Source organism: Sciurus carolinensis, chromosome X (genome assembly GCF_902686445.1).
Source record: "Sciurus carolinensis chromosome X, mSciCar1.2, whole genome shotgun sequence".
NCBI lineage: Eukaryota > Metazoa > Chordata > Mammalia > Rodentia > Sciuridae > Sciurus > Sciurus carolinensis.
This window is the reverse complement of record NC_062232.1, coordinates 8,400,029-8,420,900: the sequence shown is the minus strand read 5'-3', so window position 1 is coordinate 8,420,900 and position 20,872 is coordinate 8,400,029. Positions and strand designations below refer to the sequence as shown.

Genomic DNA, 20,872 nt, shown 5'->3' with positions numbered 1-20,872 from the left:
ACACTAAAGAGTGAAAGAAAACCTAGAATTATTCTCTCTGTATTGCAAGCAAGTCTTTCAACTGCAGCCTGGAAAAACCCAACTGTCTACCTCCTTGGTCCTACCTCCCCAGAGGTCCGGGGCAGAGGGCCAGCCCTTGCAGAGACCTGGGCAGAGAAGGTTGGGAATGGTTTTCTAAGATCCCTCATATCTGGCTCTTCCCAGTTAATACCACCAGCACAAGACCTTATTTCATTTGTTCAATGCAGACTTTGGAAGCACATTAGGGCAGGAGACATAAGGACCAGGTAACACCTAGAGGGCCCCAAAGTGGAAATGTTCCTCCTCAATCAGCACTGCTAGAGAAATCTGCCCCAGTTGACTGTTTCTCTTCAGTTTCAACAACATGGCTACTTGGAGGCAAATTTCTAAATCTTTCAAGGCTTAAGAATGTATAGTTTCTCAAAGAAGGGCTGAAAGTCTTTCTCTTCTATCTCCATGGCTTTGACATCTGGGTCATGCTGGGAACACCTGGGTCGACCTACAAACTGACTTTTCCAGGGTGTGGAGGTCTAATTCAGGGGTAGAAGGAAGCGGGGGCACTTTTGGTCACTGCTGTTTGGAAGGCAATCACTCACACTTAAAGTACTCCTGGCTTTCCCTAGCAGTAGCAATTACAACCATCTTCTCTTGGCCCTGAATTATACATGTGACCCCAAGCACCACTGGGGCTTTCCCTAAGGTAAGACAAACTGCCGTGAACATTAGGGGGGGTTGGGGGGGGAGCATGTGTGTCTCTGTGTGTGGTCTACACCCGTGGACACAAGCCCCAGCAGTCAGTTAGAAACAAGTTGAACAAGGCAGTCCCTGGCCACCTGATTTCAGCCCTATCTTAAGCCCCGCTGCTCTCTCCAGCTTTTCTTCTCCCCAGCCTCCCGAAAAATAAAGCACCAAGTTGCCCAAGGTGGCAGCGGCCCTAGGTGCAAAGAAAACCGGCGCGGCCCCTACCTCGAGAGCTTTGCAATCTTCACAAAGCTGAAGACATCCATGCAGGCAGCGGGGGATCCCAGAGCCCGGCGGCTCTGTTGCCCCTTCTCACAACAGCAACGGCAGCCTCAGCAGCCCCATCGCTGGGACCTCAGTGCTCCTGGGGCTCGGGTGGCGGCGGCGGCGGTGGCAGCGGTAGCCGGGGAGAGCCTGCACCTGGAGGCGGCGGTTGCTACCCCCCTCCGGCCGAGAGCTGCGTGTGCATCCCCGAGCAGGACCATTGATGGGCGCTGGCGCCGGGAAAACTCAATGGAGAGGGAGCCAGGCAGGGCGCGAGCGGCGGGGCGGGGGCGGGGAGAGTGGCCCGGGTCTTGTGCCCCGCCCCGTGCTCTTGGGCCCGGGGACTACAGGACACCCTGGGAAGGCAAGGCCGGGGCGAGGGGCACTTCTTCTGCTCCCTGGCCCTTGGGACCCTGTGCCCCACACGCCGAAGAGCGCAGACTGAGCCTGGAGGCGGCGGGCAAGCTTGGCACACGCGCACGCACCCCTCAAGGCACTGCAGCTGCCTCCCTGCCTCCTTCCCCAAGCCGAGTCCCTTCTCCTCTCCCCACCCCCATCCGCCCGGGGCGGGGGGGAGGGGGCACTCTCCTGTCACCCGCTGCTTGTGCCTCCAGATCTTTCAGATCTGGTCGAATGGACCGTGAACGCTACCCTGTCTTCCCAACCCGAAGGAGAGCCATGCAACCGCAGGCTGCCCAAAGCCTTGGTTTGCTCAGTAAACAAAACTAGCGATAGGGAAAGAACAGGGTTGACTGAGACTGGATCATTTGTCAAGGGGAAGGCAAGGGAGATGCACAGCGCAGCAGGGTCAATTTGGAGAGCGCAGAGTTTTCACTGCTTCCCCACCGAACCGCTGGGGCAAGATGTGACATCTGGGCTGGCTGGGAAGGTGTGTTCTTTGGACAGAGGCACCACAGCGGCAACGGCGGGAGGCATGGTGGGGGTGGGGGGCGCAGTGAAAACAACACAGCCGGTCCTTACTAGAGGAGGGCAGCGCTGAGGGTCCCAGGTGCTATGGTGCAGAGGCTGATTTGATTGGGGCTCAGAAGCTAAAGGAAGACAAGGGAGGAGAATGGGGCTCTGGCCGGTGGAGCGAGTTGCTTTTTTTTTTTTTTTTTTAATTGAGCGGTGGGTGAAGACGGGAAAAGGAAAAACCAAAAAATAAATAAATAAATAAAAAAAACCTTGCTCAAGAAACAAAATCACAGAAACACAAACACTCACCTTAGGCAGAGTAAACTCCAAGTTGCAGCCATTTAGAACTCCTCGCCTTCTCTTTTACATAATTGTCTTGGACAATCACGCCCCTTCATTAACTCATTCTATCTCCTGGGAGGCTCAGGCTTCCTTGGGCCCCTTTCTCTTCTTCTTTTTCTTGGAGTGTCAAGACCTCTTCTCCAAAATCCTTTAAAATTTCTCCCCAGACTCTCTGAAGGTCAGCTGGCCGCACAAAGTGCTCTCACCCCGCAGCGTTCACTTGGTGGCAGGGCCACCACAAAGAAAAGATACCACCCGCGAAATGTTGGAGGATCTAGCCAGTGCGTCTAGCTCTCTGAGGGGATTAAGGAAAAGGAAATAGGTTTAAACTTCCCAGACTTCTGCTCCTATACTGGTCTGCTGTTATATTTAAAGTCTTCAGTTTTCAAGGCTAGTACTTGCACGTTTTTTAAGGCATTTCTTTTATAATTAAACATGAAATCAGTAGCAATCTGCACAGTCTAAATGATTTCAAACTTGGGCATAAAATTACATATTTTTTGAATAAACAGAATCAATTTTCCTTTAGCTTATTGCAGGCAGATCAGTTTAATGTCATGAACGCAGTTACTTCTCATGGATCAGAGGAAGGCAAGAAGTACCGTGGCTTTTGAACCCCTTATTGTTTGTGTAAAATAATTACAATTTGGGTCTGCACTGTGCTTTATAATTTTAAAAGCACTTTTGCATTTGAGTCTCATAGCAACCCTGTCATATAAGTAAGGCAATGTGTTTAAGAAAGAGAAATCGTTTCTTTTTATGCCATAATCCGTTCTCAATGTACCAAAGAGATGTTTTTTAAAACTTGGGTCAGATAAGGTTACTTGTCTGATTCAAACTCTGCAAAAGATCTCCATTCTTCTTTGAGATAAAGTTGAACTCCTGCAACAACCAACAAGGTTCCATCTCTGACTTCTGCCCCTCACTGGTCTCCAGCAACACTAGCCTCCTTTCTCTTCTTCAAACCCTGCAGATATCATCCAACCTTAGGTATGGTTGTCCTCTCACCCTGGGATGCTCTTCCCTCAGATATTTGCATGGGCAGTTCTTCACCCTATGCAGTCTTTGCACAAATATCATTTGTAAAATATCACATCTGGGAAAACCTATTTAAAAGAGCAAGGTCTTCACACCCTGGACTACGAGTCCCCATTAACTGGTTATTTTGGGGTTTTGTTTTCTTGTTTCCATTGCACTTATCACCCACTAGCACACTAGATAATGCATTGTTATCATTATGGCTTCTTATCTGAATCATCCACTGGAATGAAAGCTCTACAAGGGAAGGGATCTTTGTTTGTTGTTGTCATTGTTTTACTTTTTGGTTTTTGTTTTTTTCACTGATCAATCCCAAATGCCTAATAGAGTTTCATGGATGTAGAAGGCCCTTAAAACAATTTGTTGAATGAATCATTCAATTCACAGCAAAAGAAAAGCTGGTCAAGCATTCCCTATGAGTCCTGATGCCTCTGTGTCCACATGGATATTTGTCCCTTCCCACAACACTCTTTTCCCTGCATCCTTTGTCCTCTTTTGGGTTGTTAATGATGGCAGTGAAGGTCCTCTCATTTCTTTCAGTTATTTATGTTTTCTCTTCACCCTTACTACCCCTTCTCAATAGAGAGGTCACCAACATCTGAATCAACATCTGGCATCAAGAGACCCACTCTTGATTGGAAAAAAGGACCAACATAATGCCTTTGGAGAACGTATTTTGAAAAAGTGCTTCTTTTTGAGAACAGAACAATTGAGATGCCCTTTTAAAAAGTATGCCCTATTAATCAAGAATTATTAGGGGCTGAGGGTATAGCTCAGAACTAGAGGACATGATTAGCATGCATGGTACCTAGCATGCTAGGTACCAATTGTTTCTTATTCAAAACAGTGAGAGTGACAGGAAATCGGCATTGTATTTACTTATATACAGGCTCCCTTCAAGACATCTGATCTACCTGGAACAGCTTGCTACTCATCTTCTTCCTGTGCCAATCTCTACACTACGATTATGAATGGTGCAGTTGCTGATGCTTCACAACAAAATAGGCACCAGGGGAATGACTGGCTTCTCCAGGTCTTTATGCTCCTCTGATATATTAATTATCTAGTGTGCTTTTTAATGACTTGATAGCATTTTCTAAAGCAAAGAGATTCTCCTCCTCCTCCTTTCTTTCTCATTAATGTAAAAATGGAAGAATCTGCTCCCCTGAAACGTGCTAACACAGCCAGTTTATACCTTTGAGCCATCCTGGCAGACAGGCAGATATTTGAGTACCTGTTCTCTCAGCCTTGTCCCCTCTCTCTAGGCCAGGTGTGTGTGGCAGAGGATGGGAGAGGTTTCTTTTTCTAGCAGGAAATGAATCAGCCTAAAATAAACAAAAGCCAAGGAGGGATCTTGGGAATCTCTGTGATTTTTCTGAAGTTTTAGCTCCAGCCTGGATAATTTCTAATGCTCCTTCTAGACCTTATACAGCACTTACCCATCACAAACCATAATTCCCACTCTTGAAAATCTACTTAATTTGCATTACTTAGATTCAAGTGACATTTGGTCATTTCTGAAAAGCAGACAAACTTTCAAACATTGTTGAATGTGCTCATGAATAAGTGACTCAGGGTCATCGGATTCAGAGAAAGACTCTGCAACTCTCTAAGATCCAGTTTCCCCATCTGTAAAATGGAAATAGTAACACATACCTACCTTAACTAGAATGGGCACTTGGAATTGGATTACATGTGAATTGAGGCACTTGATATCTAAATCTCGGCATTCCACAACTACCTTGACCCTTGACATTACTGTTATGAAAAAATTTAAGCCTTTAAGATGTCTATTTTGAGCCAGATATAGTGGCAAACAACTGTAGCCCCAGCTACACAGGAGGCTACAACAGGAGGATGGCAAATTTGAGGCCAGCCTTGGAAACTTAGTGAGACTCTGTCTCAAGATAAATTTTAAAAAGGAACTGGGAGTATACTTCAGTGGTGGAGCACTTGTATAGCATGCACAAGGCACTGGGTTCATTTCTCAGTAGCGATAGAGAGAGAAAGAGAAAGAGGGATGGAGGGAGAGAGAGAGAGGTTTGAAGGTTAAAACATCTGTTTGGATTGATCAAAGGTACTCAATAATGCCTAAGAATCAAACTGTTTACTAATCAGTCATCAGAACCATAAGCTGTGGTATCTTTTATATTCTGGGGACTTCTCAGAGGGAAAAGGGAAAGATTCTACATCACTGTTAAGGCCTTATCTAAATCTGGTGTTGGGAATCTGCTATTGGACTGGATGTTCCATACAGGAGAGCCACCGAGGGTTTTGTCATTGTAAATTGCAATAGAGAGAGCCCCATGCATTTCTCCACCATCTGGTCTCAGTCCTGACAACAACAGTAAGTAAAAGCAAAATGGCCATTCATTCAGTAAATATTTATAGCAGGTCTCCTATATATCATGGACTGTTCTAAGCACTGGGAGATAAACCACGCAGCAAGCAAGATTCTGCTCACATAGAACCTATATTGTAATAGGGGAGGTAGATGAAAAACAAGAAAATAAGAAATTGTTTAAAAAATAGCAGATGGAGTTGGCAGAGAAATTGTCAATTTGATTAAAAGGGAGTGACCATGTGGCTACTAAAGATCAAGTGGTTGAGAATGACTTCTCTAAGGAGGCAACATTTAAACTGCGATAGGATGGACAGGAAAGAGGCTGCCACTCAACATTCATGTGGATCAGCAAGGACAAAACAACTGTTGTATATTTGACAAATCAGAAGGCATCCAATGTGTGTAAATGGGTATTGTGTTCAAAGAAGTGAGAGTAGGGGACTGTGTAGGGGTGAGACAGGATGGGGCTCGCAGGTCAAGTTGAACTGACTGACTGTCATCATGGAATGAAAAGACTTAGGGGGTGTTTTAACACTGAAGTGGCAATGTCTGATTTACATCTTAAATGACCACTCTTGAGGGAAGTGAGTGTGGGTCAGGAAAATTACTCAGAGGCCTACTGCTATAGTTCAAGCAAGAGATGACAAGGAAGTGACAAACTGTGGTGAGACTTGGGATATGTGTTGATCAGGGTTCATTGATAAATTGGTTGTGGGAGGCAGAGAGAAAGAAGAATAAGGGAAAACTCATTATTTTATGTTAGTTTAAAAATACCTTGTTTTAAAGATGATTAACATAAAAATGGGCAGGACTTTACCTATTTATGTGCTCATGTACGCTGCCTTCTCCCATTTGTCCATGAACTCTCATGCTCAGAGGGTTGACCCTCCTCCTGATATGTGATCATCATCTCTCTTGCCTGCTCAAGGCCCTCATCCTGCCACTTTCTCATTCTCCTACATCAGCATTTTTTCCTGAACTGCTGAGGCATTCTTTTGTGCCTTTAATCTTGCTCTCTTCATCCAAACTTTTTTGAAAAATTCTCTTAAACCCCATACTTACCTTCCTTCAGCTAAGTTCAATCATTTTTCTGACCTTTACATCAATACTTCTCTATCAAGCTCTGTACTTGCTATCCCCACTGTATCCTGAATCTTTTCCATCTGTTTTCTTTTTTCTTTGTTCTTTATTTTTGTGGGATTGAACTGAGGGACACTACCACTTAGATACATTCCCAGCCTCGCTGGCACCATTTTTTAAGAAAACGTCTTGCTAAGTTTCTGAGGCTAGGTTTGAACTTGAGACCCTCTTGCCTCAACCACCCAAGTAGCTGCAAATACAGATGCACCACCCTGCCTGGCTATTCCATCTGTTTTCCTACACCATTACAATCCACTCCACTCCATTAAAACCATTCTTGTCCCTGTAACCAGGAACATACATGTAGCTAACTAACTCTAATGGCCAATGCTCAGTCCTTATTGTATTTAACTCAGCTGACCATTCCCCCTTCCATGAAACATTTTCTTCACTTGGCTTTGAGGACACCACATTGTATTGGCTTTCTTTCTTCTTTCTTCCTTCCTATTTGCTCTTTCTCAATATTTTCTTTTCTACTCTTCTGTCACTGTGTCTCACCTTGCCAACATGTAAACATTAGAATGCCCTGGAGTTCAGTCCTACGCTTTCTTCTATGTGAGTGTCTGTGCTTATTTGAACATCAACTATATGCAAGAATTCCCACATGTATAACCTACTGAACATCTCTGACAGATGTCAATAGGTACTTTGAACTTCACATATCCTAAGACTAATTTTCATAGAAGACCCCTCCTTCCAGTCTTTAGCTGTTAATATCAACTCCATACGTCTAGATGCTCAGTTCCAAAATCCAAGAGCCACCTATGACTTTTTCTCTTTAACTTCACCACAAATCAGTCATCAAATCTTTCAGTACTACTTTCAAAAGAGATGCATGCTGTTTACATATCTCACCAACTCTACCACTGCCACCTACGCAACAACTTACTAACTAGTGTCCCTGCTTTTCCCACTAGCTCTACACTCAACAAAACTTGTTAGGTCTTCCAGGAAAGTTTTCTTAGATATCAGAAAAGTCTTTCTTTTATAACCAATAGAAAAACCCCACTCTGCAGCACTCTATTCCTCTTTATTTTTCTCCATCACACATCATAACCTAGGATACTTTAATTTATTATTTTATCTACCAGAATGTAAGCTACATAAGGCAAGGGGTAAGGATCAATGAATGGATGAATAAATGAATAAATGAATAAATGATGTCTCATAGAGGTGAAGTGAATTGCTTAGAGACACATGTAATTAGCAACAGAGTGAGGATCAGAAGCCACTGTTCTTTATTTTATACCACTTAATGCCTCTCACATCTGAATTAGCACATAATAGATAAAAGATTGTCAGGGAGTGAAGGGGCAACTAGGGGATAAAGAAGGAAGGGTTCCTGGAGATGATGATATCAAGTCTTAGTGGGTATGTTACTTTTAGTTATCCTAAAGGATGGGGATTTAGTGGGCTTTGTGGCATGTGACACAACATAAGAAGATAGTCTGGGGCAAGAAACATTGCTGTGTATTCAGGAAAAGTGGGCACTGTGTTGCTGCTTGGTTCCACAGAGAGAAGAGAAAAAAGAGAGATGAGGTTAGAGAGGCAGAAAGGGGCCAGATCATGGTCTATATCTTGTTGATCACTGGGCTTCCAATTTTAACAGAAAAAAAATGTTGTGTCCAAAAGCAATCATTTCTAATTACCCCAATGCAAAAGAATATATAGAATAAGATTTCCTTGAGTGAAGAGGGAATTAAGGCCCCAGCCCTAAGAGCATCCCCTTTTCTCCCCTCCAAGGCACTATTGTAGGCTTATTATGAGCCTAGTTTGAGAACACTAGTATTAATGATGGGGAGTAATGGATCAGCTTAAAGTAGGAGATGATCTTGTCAGATGGATACTTTAATTAGATACTTGGGAAGTTGAGGGAAGAAGACTAGAAGTAAGAAATTCACTCAGGAAAGGGGTGTGGCTCAGTGTAGAGCAATTCCCTAGCATGTGTGAGGCCCTGGTTTTGATCCCTAGCCTTAAAAAACGTCTAAGTAGGAGAATTTAGAAGGAGTCCATTGCAGAAGTAGAAAGGATAGAAAATTACATTGGGGATAAAATCATCAGGACTAAATATTTGATTATGTATAGAGTCAAGAAGGGGGAAGTCAAAGAACCCTCTCAGATGTCAAACTTGGATTCCAGGGCTAATGGGAGTGACCCTAGGACATTTCCATTCTCAGAGGTGTCTGAGAAGCAGGATTTTTAAAGGAAAGCAATGAAATTCCTTCATCACATTCTGGTTGTAAAATGCCCAGTTGATGTCCATAGGATGTTAGATCTAGAAGTCTAAACCCAAGGGCAGTTGTGACACATAAATGAGACACTAAATATGTTGAATTTAGTACAAATGTTAACTTACCTTCTATGGAGGGATTTAGTTTTGAATAACGGAGCAATATTCTCAGAGATGGACTTGGCATCTGATATGGTTTGAATATGCAATGTCCCTCAAAGTATCATGTGTTCAGAGGTGGGGACTTTGGGAATTGAGTGGATCTTGAGGGTTTTGACCACATCGGAGGATGAATTCATTGATGACTGGGAGGTAGGACCTATTTGGAGGAAGTTGGTCACTAGGGACAATCCCTGGAAGAGTTTATCTTCTCTCAGACCCTTCCTCTCTATATACTTTCTGGAGGCCATGAATTGAGCAGCTTTCTCCACCATATGGTGCTACCATCCACCATAATATTCTGTCTCATCTCAGACCCAAAGCAATGGAGCTATCCAACCATGGACTGAAACCTCTGAAACCATGAGCCAAAATGAATTTTTCCCCATACAAGTTGTTTTTTTAGGGAATTTTGGTCAAAGTGACAAAAAGCTGACTAAGACAACATCCAAAGACAATAGGATTATTGAGAAATTAGGTAAAGAAAACTAATAAGAGCAAAAAAGGGGTAAGGATTATTTTCTTTCTTACTTCCTCTTTTCCTTCCTTCCTCCCTCTTCATCCCTCCCTTTCTTTTTAGCTTTCAATTTTGCATGCATGTCTTAATATTTTAGAGAGGAGGGAGGAGGAACTAGAAGATAGAAGATAAGATAAGCTAGTTTTAAATATTGTTATTTTTATTAGTATTAAATAAAGATATGAGTCATACCATACATTTGTTAGGTTCAATTTTTCTAAATGCTTTTTTCTATTAGTTCTGGAAATAACCCTGGAAATTAAACAAGAAAGATATTATTATCCCATTTTAGGGATGACAAAAGTTGACACCAGAAAAGCTAAGTGATGACAATAATTCTTAATGAGTATGAAGATTATTATGAGAAAGAGTTTTCCTCGTGATAAATCTAACATCTTAAGGGGAACTTCTAAACTCAGATTTGTGGAATAAAAATGTCTCAAGTTCTACCAGTACAGTTCAATTTTTTTTCTTATATTTAATTATGTTAAAAAAGACTCAAAAAATTTAAATGCCATATGAGGCATTAGAATGAACAACAGACAAGTTACTAGCATGTCCCACTGAGTCCTATTCCCAAATCTGTAAGTAGAAGTGACCCTTAGGATGTTACTTAACTTGTCTTAGTGCTGACTCCCTCATCTGTAAGTTTTATGGGTTAAAACAAGTCCCCATGTTCCTATTCCCTTTCCCGTCTCTTGTAATGTAGATATACAAGTGATTCTTCCTGAAGGTCAAGAGATATATAATGTTTTGAGATTCCATCTACTTTGGTTGTCCTATAATCAAGAAGGTTAGGTATTACAGGAACACATTCAAGATCAAAAACTTTTACCAGTTAATCACATATCTATGAAATGGAAAACTATTAGCTCATTCCCCTATCAGCTGAACTTTGATTAAGGTTAAGAAGCACATTTGCTATATATACTTTCCACTAAGCTTTATTACATCACCTTATTTCCTTTACATCTTTATCCCCACCCTCTCTCACCCATTTTTCTCAGGAACATAACAAAAGTCTGCCAATGTAAGATTATAATCACTGTTTTCCCTCTGAATCTCCTTTGTCAGATGAAGTATGGAAAGAAAAGGGGAAGGAGGTCATTTAGAAGATTCTTCTGGTGTATAATTGTCAGAATATGAATTCTTAATGTGACATATCCTGTAACAATATTTTGAATTCTAATGCAATATTAAAAAATAACCCATAAAACTTCATATTTGCCTGAGAAAGTTTAATATTTCAAACTGATTTTAGAACTCTCAGATCCAGATTCACTTTTATGCAGTCTTTCTGACATAGTATTCCTGCTCCTTGGCCCCAGACTAGACAAAATCCAATCAAACCACTTTGAATAACAGCACTTCTGTTTGATGGATAAATTGCTCTAATCCTGAAGACTATTACAAGGGTGAACTTTAAGTAAGATGTATGTACGTACAATAATGACTAACTTCAGATGAGTTATTCCAGGATTATGAACTCTCATTCCTGTATTAATTTATTATTTTACTTATTAATTGACTCAATTAATATTTATTGAACATCTACCATATGCCATCTACTATATACTAGACTCTGTGGAGAGGAAATTTAGTCTTACTCATCTTGATTTCCAGAACTATAGCAGACACTGTTTGTTGCCAGCTCAACAAGGATGCTCTTGTTCTTTCCATGTGGAAATGAAGTCCTTTTCAAGACTATCTGATGACCCAGCCCCCATACATAATCTACTACTCTTCTCCTCCCTCATTGTTTCCTGCCTCTAAATGAAGTCATGTAACTTTGAGTTGTAGCCATCAGATGTGGCAAGACTGTAACCATCCCGCAACAAGTATGAAAACAGGAAGTCAAGATGTTGAGGATAGTGGGATAGAGCAAGGGGGTGTTTGGCCCTAACCAATACTTTGTTCTAGAACCAAGCTGGAATGTTGAACTCCAAATTTCCATTTAGGAGATAATTAAATCTTTCCCTTTTCTGTCATTATTCTTCAGTCAATGATAATCAGGCATTCTCTTACTTGCATTGAATGCATGTCTAATTGATACATGGAGTTAGCAACTGATTGTGAGAGGACAGTATGAAATCATTTTTCAAATAACTATGATATAAGACATTTAATAAAGCAACCACATAAATAACTAGAGTATAGGCCAGATAATCATCAGGATACTCCACATTGATATAATGCTTTCCTACTTAGAAAAGTTTCTGTACATGTAGTCTCAGGTTTGTCAATTCTTGGGGCAGGGATTATTATCTCCAATTTATAAATAACAATATTGAGGCCTTAGGAGGTTAAGTGATTTGCCAGAGATCACACAACAAGCAAACTAGAAGCAGTAGTTTTTATGTACATACATTCTACTCTCTAATTTACTGAGTTTTCAACTATACTACAGCTACCTTACTCATTCCAGTGACCATGGGTACTGAGAAAACCATGAAAGGCAGAGATAGGAAAGTGGGGAGGGTAAAACATGTTTGGAGGAGGGAGGCTTATGGCGCTGGGAAACAGAAATTTCCAGAGAGCCAGGGGTGGGGGCAACCTTCTGATCTGGGCCTTAAAGGATGTGTGGGAAGATGCACATCCATAAGACACTAAAGTAAAATATATATATATATATATATATATATATATATATATATATGTAAATAGAAGAAAGATCAGCAGAACAGAGGGAAGGGAACTGAGGCTAGGAGTGGGGAACGGGATGTACTAGGGACTGAATTAGAACAAATTATATTTTATGTTTTCATAGTTATATCAAAAATTCTATTGTCATGTATAACTAAAAAGAACTAATAAAAATAATAATAAATGTTAGAAAGGATGTAGAGATAAAGGACACTTTCACACTTCTGTTGGGATTGTAAATTAGTACAACCACTATGAAAGTCAGTATGGATGTTCCTTGAAAGACTAGGCATGGAACCATCATATGAGCCAGCTATACCATTCCTCAGTATTTATCCTAAAGAATTAAAGACATCATACTATAGTGATACATGTACTCCCATATTTATAGAAACACAATTCACAGTAGCCAAACTGTGTAAGCAGTCTAGGTATCCATCAACAGAAGAATGAATAAAGAAAATATAATATGTATACACAATAGAGTTTTATTCAGAAATAAAGAAAAATGAAATGAACTAGAGATAATCATATTAAGCAAAATAAGACATACTTAGAAGGTCAGGGGTTGTATGTTTTCTCTCATATGTGGAAGTTAGGAAAAAGGAAAAGAAAGTGGGGGGATTTAATGAAAAATCAAAGGGAGATGAGTAGAGGAATGGCATCAGAGGATAGGAGAAAGGGAGGGAGGGGGGAGTATTGGGAGGTGATGTAACAATAAATTCCATCATGTATGTAGAGCTATAATGTACCAACAAAAATGCGCAAAGAAAAAAATCAGTAGCTATAAATGACTAACGCCATGTTCTCTCTTATGGCTATAACTAACCATATGTGGCTATTAAGTACTTGATATGCTGCTAGTCAGATATCAATTCTAATATAAATGATAAATTTTGAAAAATTAATGAGAAAGAATGTAGAATATCTTAATAATTTTATGTCCCATGTTTAAATGCTAATATTTTACATATAGTGTTAAATGAAATGTTATGAAAAAACATTTTAAAGTATGGATGGGAATTCAGAAAAAAAATTCAGAGGAAAGATCATGCCAAATAGGGAATTACTAAAGATGAAAACAGGAAGATACACTAAACAAGTAGTTACTTAATTGGAGTACAAGTCCTGAGTTAGAAAGAAATTGAACATATAAGGGATAAAAAGAATTGCAGAATCAGATATTAAATTTCACACCCAGAACTCTGTTTTAGTAGGAAAGAAAGAGATTCTGAAGTGCAAAAACTAGTAAAGGGGTAAATGGTGGTCGGTCCAGTGAAAGAGTGATGATAGCCCAAACTAGGGCTAGATATCCAAAATGGGAAAGATGGGAGGGATGAAGATGGAATGGTTAACTAGACTTTCCTATTGGATGTGGAAGATGGTGTGGAAGGTAGGAATCAAATTAGACTCCAAGGAATTCAGTAAAAGAAGCAGGTTTAGGGGAATGGCAGAGACAGAGATCATGGGTCCACTGACTCCTCAGCAACCCAAGAGCCCTTTGATTTAATTAAATCAAACTCCCTGTTCCCTACACGATCACTCAAAGGGCTCTCTTTTAGGTCATTATCCCTTAGAGCAGGAAGATGGAATGAGAGTCATGGTCCTTTCTTTCCAAGGCACCAGCTTCATCTCTGATCAAGAACTATGTTCTTATCCTTTTTATGACTTTATTACTATTATCATTGTTATTACTATGCTATTCATTCTGGCTTTCCTTGGAATTCTTGCCATTAGCTGGCAGACAGATGTCCTTCTCTATGGTGCTTCCTGTGTCCTGCTGTGTTGCTGGCTAGTGACAAGCTGTGGCTAAGTTGTCAACTCCCTAATTACAGGACAGTCTAATTACAGAATGTTATACTTGCAAGGCATTATTACTGAGGCTGTCTGCAACCACCCAGAAGAAATCTAGCAAATTGTTAGCTCAGTTGTTACTGGACTGGTATATAGAGTGATGTAAATTCTCCCATGCATTCTTGGTCTTAGAGATGTCCTTGGATTCTGGGGAGGTGGGGATGAGCTGAGTACAACCTGCTGAAAGAGCAAGAAGAAAACACTAGATAAGATGGGACAGAGCAGAGGAGCATGGGAATAAAGGAGGCCCACTAAGTTGCATTCTTCAGGGCTTTTCAATATGACAGGAGAGAATTTTCTGTTTCCCTCATCCCATTCAATTCTTGCCCTCCACATCTTGGGTGAAAGAGGCTTTTGTGTTTGTTTGCTTAAGTTAATAACATTGGAATTCTTGTTGTGAGTGATTATCAATGTTAGCAAATGGAAAGTTTGTCTAAATTCAACACTAAAGAAACTGAAGGATGTAAATCTATTCCTATGAAGGACTTTCTCCTATCTAGAGGGATGCATTGGATCCCTTCCAGAATAGGGCCTAGAAAGACAGCAAACCCCATATGTGCTTGCCAGCAAGGCCCCAGAGAGGGACCAAGGATGAAAAATGAATATTAAGAAGGGAGGCCTGGGAGGGGAAAATTCCCAGTTGTACATCAGAAGCTGACTGTCAACATGGAAAGATTACCAAGTGAGAAAAATAATGCACCATCCTCTGGGTTTCTGGTACTTTTGAGTTCAGCCAATAGTAAGATAGTTTTCTTTCTGGCAACACTCCAGGAAAGCCTTCCACATGCGAGTTCTTTTCAATTTTGTAAAACCTAAGTGGTAACCTTCTAACTTCAGGTGCCTACCATCTCAGGGTGTCTAGGTTCCAGGAGAATATTCTAGGAAATTAGCATAGTCTATACTGACTCAGAAATGAAAGGTATGGTCATATCAGAGGGTATTAACTCAGCAGAGGAGAATTTTAAGGTCTCAGTGTGGAATTATGGAAGACCTTATTGCTTTTAGAAAGCCTCTTGGGGGTCCCAAGTATTCTCTCAGATTGTACAGTGATTTAAAGAAACATCAAAACCAGGCATAGTGGTGTACACCTGTAATCCCAGCTACTTGGGAGGCTAAGGCAGGAGGATCGCAATTTCAAGATCAGTCTTGACAACTTAGCAAGACCCTATTTGAAAACAAAACAAAATTAAAGGGCTGAGGCCCTATCTCAGAATTAGAATACTTCTGGGTTCAATCCTCAATCCCCAGCACTGAAAGAAAAAAATCCATCCAGGTTGGGAGCCTGCTGCTGAAGTTTACAATGTCTCAAACGGAAATGAGGGTGAAAGGGTTCCTAGCTGATTGAAAGGATGTAAAACACTATATAAAGTAGATATTACCCACACAGTTAACATTGGCAGTAAAGTATGCTCATTGATTCATGATTCACATGTTCTTTCATTCAATATTACTGAGCACTTACTATGTGAATGGCACTGTGTAAGATGCTGGTGGCCATAACTGTGAGCCAAACAAATGTATTTCCTAGCACTTTTATATGACAGGGGATAATATAAAAGTTGCTTTGGAACTTATTATGATTTAGATCTAGAACATCCCCCCAAAAGTTTAAGTGTTAACCCATGATTCCCAAAGCAGAGTGGTTCAGAGATGAGGATTTTAGGCAATGATTAGGTCTCTGACTTTCTTAGTGGGTTAATCAATTTGTTGGGTTCATCTATTGATAGCTGAAGGGGCTACTGAGTGGTAACCATAGGCAGGTGGAACATGGTTGGAGGAAGCAGGTCGCTGGGCACATGGCTTCAGACTATGTTTGTCCCTGGCCCCTTCTTCTCTGCTTCCTGGCTGCCATGAGCTGAGAAACTTTCTTCCACTATGCCTTTCCACTATGATGTTCTGCAGTGGAGTTGGCTGTACATCAGACCTCTGAAACCTTGGGCCAAAATAAATCTTTTCCTCCTCTAAGTTGTTCTCATCAGGCATTTCAATCATGTCCCAGGGATTGGTAGCCAATGTGGGAAAGGAGAAAATACAGAAAAATACCAAAAGAACAGATTCCTCTGCTATGACCCAAGTAACACAAGCACAACAGTCCATCGAGGAGTACTTTAATCCAACATGTTTGGGAAATGATTACTACATTCCCACACTGCCACTTGCCTCCAGTGGGTCTCACCTGGGTGTGATTTCACCACCCAGTGGACATCTGGCAATGTCCTGAAACATTTTTCATTGTCACTCCTGGGAGGAAGAGTTGCGGCTGGACTCTAGTGGGTTGAGACCAGGGATGCTGTTAAACATCTTACAATTGCAGGTCAGTTCCCACAACAAAGAATGATCCACCCAATTTCCAATAGTATCAGGTTTGTGAATCCCTGACATAGGGCAATGTTATAGACTAAAAGACAATGTGTGTTGAGGAACCCTGTCAAAACTGGAAGCTACAATAGCATTTTCTTTTCAAGTAAGATTGAACAATGATGACAGATGCCTGAACGCATAGGAAAAATGGAAAGAACCAGGAAAAGGACCATTTAAAGAAAACCAAGTTACGACTTGACTTTGCTCTTTAGGTGTGTTACATTATGACAGCTGAGAACCGGATATAAACTGTAGGGAATAAAGGAGTAGGTGTCCTTACCCAGCATAAAGGCAGGCATTTCTTATACAGTGTGTAGAATGAACATTGCTCAATCATAAGGGTCTCATTCATATAATATTATCTATAGATATGAATACTTAGAGTATTTTCTGAAACAACACTGAACTGCTTTGGAAAAAAGATTTTTTCTAATTTTCACTAAGATCTTATGAGAGCTGCTTAGAGTTAACCATGATATTAAAGTTTTTTTTTTATACAAAACTCCAGGCCCATATGTACTTTTATATGGAGACCTGGGCCTTGTAGGCCTTGTTTCATGTCAGGAACATAGAATTATTGATACACCTTGTAAAGTATCAGTTGAACCCTGAGCATAGACTCTGGCAATATTCCTGGAATCTCTGCATTATTAGTTAACACAAAACTCTTCAAAGTGCTCATGAAAGAAATGACAATTATTTATTCAATTCTTCCCCTTTTCCCACTGGATACCTAGACTATATTTCCAAGCTTCTCTCAGAGTTGGGTGTGATCATATGGGTGATGTGATGCTGTAAAATTTGGACGGAAGTGCTGGCTTGACCCATAAAACCCTTCTAAGTACAATATTCCACTCTTTATTTTCCTATCTGTACCAAGAAAACTCCAAGAGCCTACAGAAGGATGGGACCACAAATGACTCATCCCTAGGTCTCTGGGTGATTATATAAAGCCCTTATTGGACCACTTACTACTGGAGCACAACGGAACAACTTTTGTATCTGTCTTTTGTAAATTTTGGTTGTTTGGTACAGCAGTTAAAATGCCTTTCCTAGTAAAATTGCTAAGGAAGAAATTATAATCACCAAGGGAGAGTGATATAATGTAGTGTTTAATGTCACAGAACATGGATCCAGAGTGCCTATGTTTGCATCCTACTCCTCCTTTTTGGCTATGACTTCTTGAGCTAATTTACTTAAACATGTACCTCAGTTACTTTATATACAAAACTGGGGTAAGAATCATACCTAACTCATAAGTATGTCTCATACAACATGAGCCTCACTAATTGCTATTCTGAGGCTGGTACATGAGCACTCTGCCTTTGCCTATGTTAAGAGACTGACCGAAGAAGGCTCCTAATGGTCCAGAGCAGGTCTTGTCACCAAGCCCATATCTTTCTAAGGATCCTTCCTTCAGCCTAAAATACCATCAATTTCTGTGACCCAGAGAAGAGTAACTTTGGAGAATCCCCACAGCATAAAAATGGGACGTGTTGTGAAACTTGGATGTGATGGTGTTGCCTAGGGAACCAAACACACAATTCAGCTGTATCTTGTGTCAATTTGGGACAGATCCCAAAGATATGTACTCTCTGAGAGATTCTCCTGAGGGTCCAACCACCTATCATAAGACCATGAGAGGAGGGAAAGTTAATATGCATGGATCACCATAGGTAAAGTCACCTTGCCAAGAAGAAATAATGGCCCAACATTTCTCAAACTGTTTCATTTTCAGGACCCCATTATACTCTTTTGGAAGACTTCCCAAATCTTTTGTTTGTGTAAGTTACAGCTATCAATATTTACTGTGTTAGAAATTAAAACCAAAAAATTAAACAATAATTAATTATTTTAAAATAAGGACAATAAACCCATTATATGTTAACATAAATAGCATTTTAAATGAAAAATATTTATACTTACAAATGACAAAAAACAGTGAGAAGAGTGGCACTGTTTTATATTTTTGCAAATCTCTTTAATATCTGATTTAAAGAAGAAAGCTGAATTCTTGTATCTGCTTCTGCATCCAATCTATTGAGATATCACATATCATGTAGCCTCCAGAAAAACTCCACAAAACATTGAGATAAAAATATTGAATAAAACAAATCAGTATTATTAGAGAAGTAATTCTGACATATCACCCCCAGAATGAGTTTTGAGAACTCTTAGAATTCTAAGACCACATTTGAGGAATCACTGGAAGCAGCAGATCATGCCACAGCTCCCAGCACTTGTTCAGTTCTGAATAGGTCTCACTATTGTGCTAGGCTATATTTCCTAGACTATATTTCCAAGCATCTCTCATAGTTGGGTGCCTATGTTTACATCCTACTCCTCCTTTTTAGCTGTGAGTTCTTGAGCTAATTTACTTAAACATGTGCCTCAGTTACTTCATATACAAAATTGGGGCAAGAATTATACGTAACTCATAAGTATCATTAACTACTACAATATTAAATGCTTATGTTTCCTTTAAAGCAATCATGCATTATTGCATTCTCAGGTAGGTGAAATATACACATTATTCCCATTTGAAGGAGAAATTAAGATATAAAAAATAACTTACTTCACCAAGGATCATATAGTTACTCTGTCTCTGAAATTTACATCTTGGGTTTTTCTGACCAAGTCCTGATGCTATATCAAAATGTCTACCTAGTCCACTGTTGGGTAGATAAACACAGGCAATCTGAGCACAGCACACTTCGCACAGGTGAACTCAGCTCTCATCCAACACCACCTTGAGGCTATATTTAGCATTTTCTCTGCATCGTAGCAGAGATTCAATTCCATGACCCAATAACTAGGGATGGAAAATTTGTGACAATTTTATGAAGAAATGGTTGGGAGAGGGAGGCAGAGAAAGATCACACCACACACCATTTACAAGAAAGTCAGTCAACTTCTCTAAATGAAAATTCTGCCATATTATCCTCATTTTTGATAACCCCATTTCTTCTTCCTTGCTTCCCTCACAGTCACTCAGAATTGTACTTTATTGAAGAAGAAAAATAGCTTTTACCCTTAGTTTGTAATTCTCATTCTGCAAATAAAGCTCAGTGATTGGTGACTAGTGCTGCTCCTTTGAATGTCCCTTTAAGAACACCATTCATTTGGTTATACCTGGAATGATTCATTAAGAAAAAAATTGATTACAAAATATCTTTATTTTTGTCTTTTATTTCTACTTAGTGTAACAGAACAGACTTCAGCCTCTTAGAGCTTGAGGCAATCTCAGGGAAGCCCTGTAATTATACTCCTGTGACTATGACACCACATTCTGTTCTTACAGACACATTTACACACTGTGTACTTAAAAGAGAGTCCACACATTTCTCTACATGTGGCACTGCAGTCTGAATGTTTGAGTTTGTGCTACCATTAAAGCCTATATTCTGTTGTATATTGTTTTAAGACAATAGAGATCAGTTGGTCCAGTATAACCCTGCTCCTTTTCATACGTTTGAGGAAATTCTCATATTGTTACTCTGTCCTCCCTTCTCCAGGCTAAATAACTTTATCATGTTCCTTGAATTAAAACTTACATTTTATATTCTTTCCCTTTTATCATTTGCTTAGCTTTCCATTGAGCCACCTTCAATTATTTTATAATCTTTTTAAAGTTTGCATCCTTAAATTGTGACCAGCCTCTGATAAGTTTGCTCTATAACCATGCAACGTACAGTGAGAATTAATTCATCCTTTTTCCCATTTTATATTGATGGCATATCAGTGACATGTTAATTTTCAGAATAACTAATGCTTCCTCTTCCATAACATGGTAAACTGGCTATAGAAGTTAGGAGAAAGCAATGAAACAGCTTTAAAAGTTAAAATTGAGTTCTTTGGGGGCTGGGCTTGTAGCTCAGTGATGGAGCACTTTCCACACACATGTGAGCAATGGGTTTGATCCCCAGCACCATATAAAAATAAATAAATAAAATAAAGATATTGGGCTCATCTGCAACTGAAAATATTTTTTTAAAAACTGAGTTCTCTTTTTTACTTAGTGATGTATCTCAAACACATGTAGCACAGTGAAATTTTCATGATAGAAACATTGGGAACTTTGTATGACTCTACTCAAAGTCTCCTTGAAAAGACAGAGTCAAGTGTTTATTTTTATAATATATGACCCCAATTCTGGACACACTGCTGTGAACCAAGGATGAATACTTGGTCTAAGGTCAAACACCTTTGTCAAACAGAAAGACAACCCCAAAACTCTCAGTTGAGAATTCGAACTACCAGAAAGTTACAGAAAGTTCATTCAGTCTATGGGAAAGGACAGAGC

The 20,872-nt window shown here is 40.1% G+C and overlaps 1 protein-coding gene across 5 annotated transcripts in view; it reads right to left on the bottom strand.

Moving 5' to 3' along the window:
* The window catches only part of Frmpd4 (FERM and PDZ domain containing 4), a 975,050-nt gene that overhangs the window by 598,968 nt on the left and 355,210 nt on the right, over positions 1-20,872 (bottom strand). Inside the window, exon 1 of one of the 5 annotated variants that reach the window (XM_047537131.1) lies at positions 988-1,370. The exons of the other annotated variants lie outside the window; for them this stretch is intronic. Within the exon in view, the coding sequence (XP_047393087.1) occupies positions 988-1,028 (41 nt within the window). The 5' untranslated portion in view covers positions 1,029-1,370. Of the gene's footprint in view, positions 1-987; positions 1,371-20,872 lie in introns of those variants that run through there. 5 annotated transcript variants of the gene reach the window in all.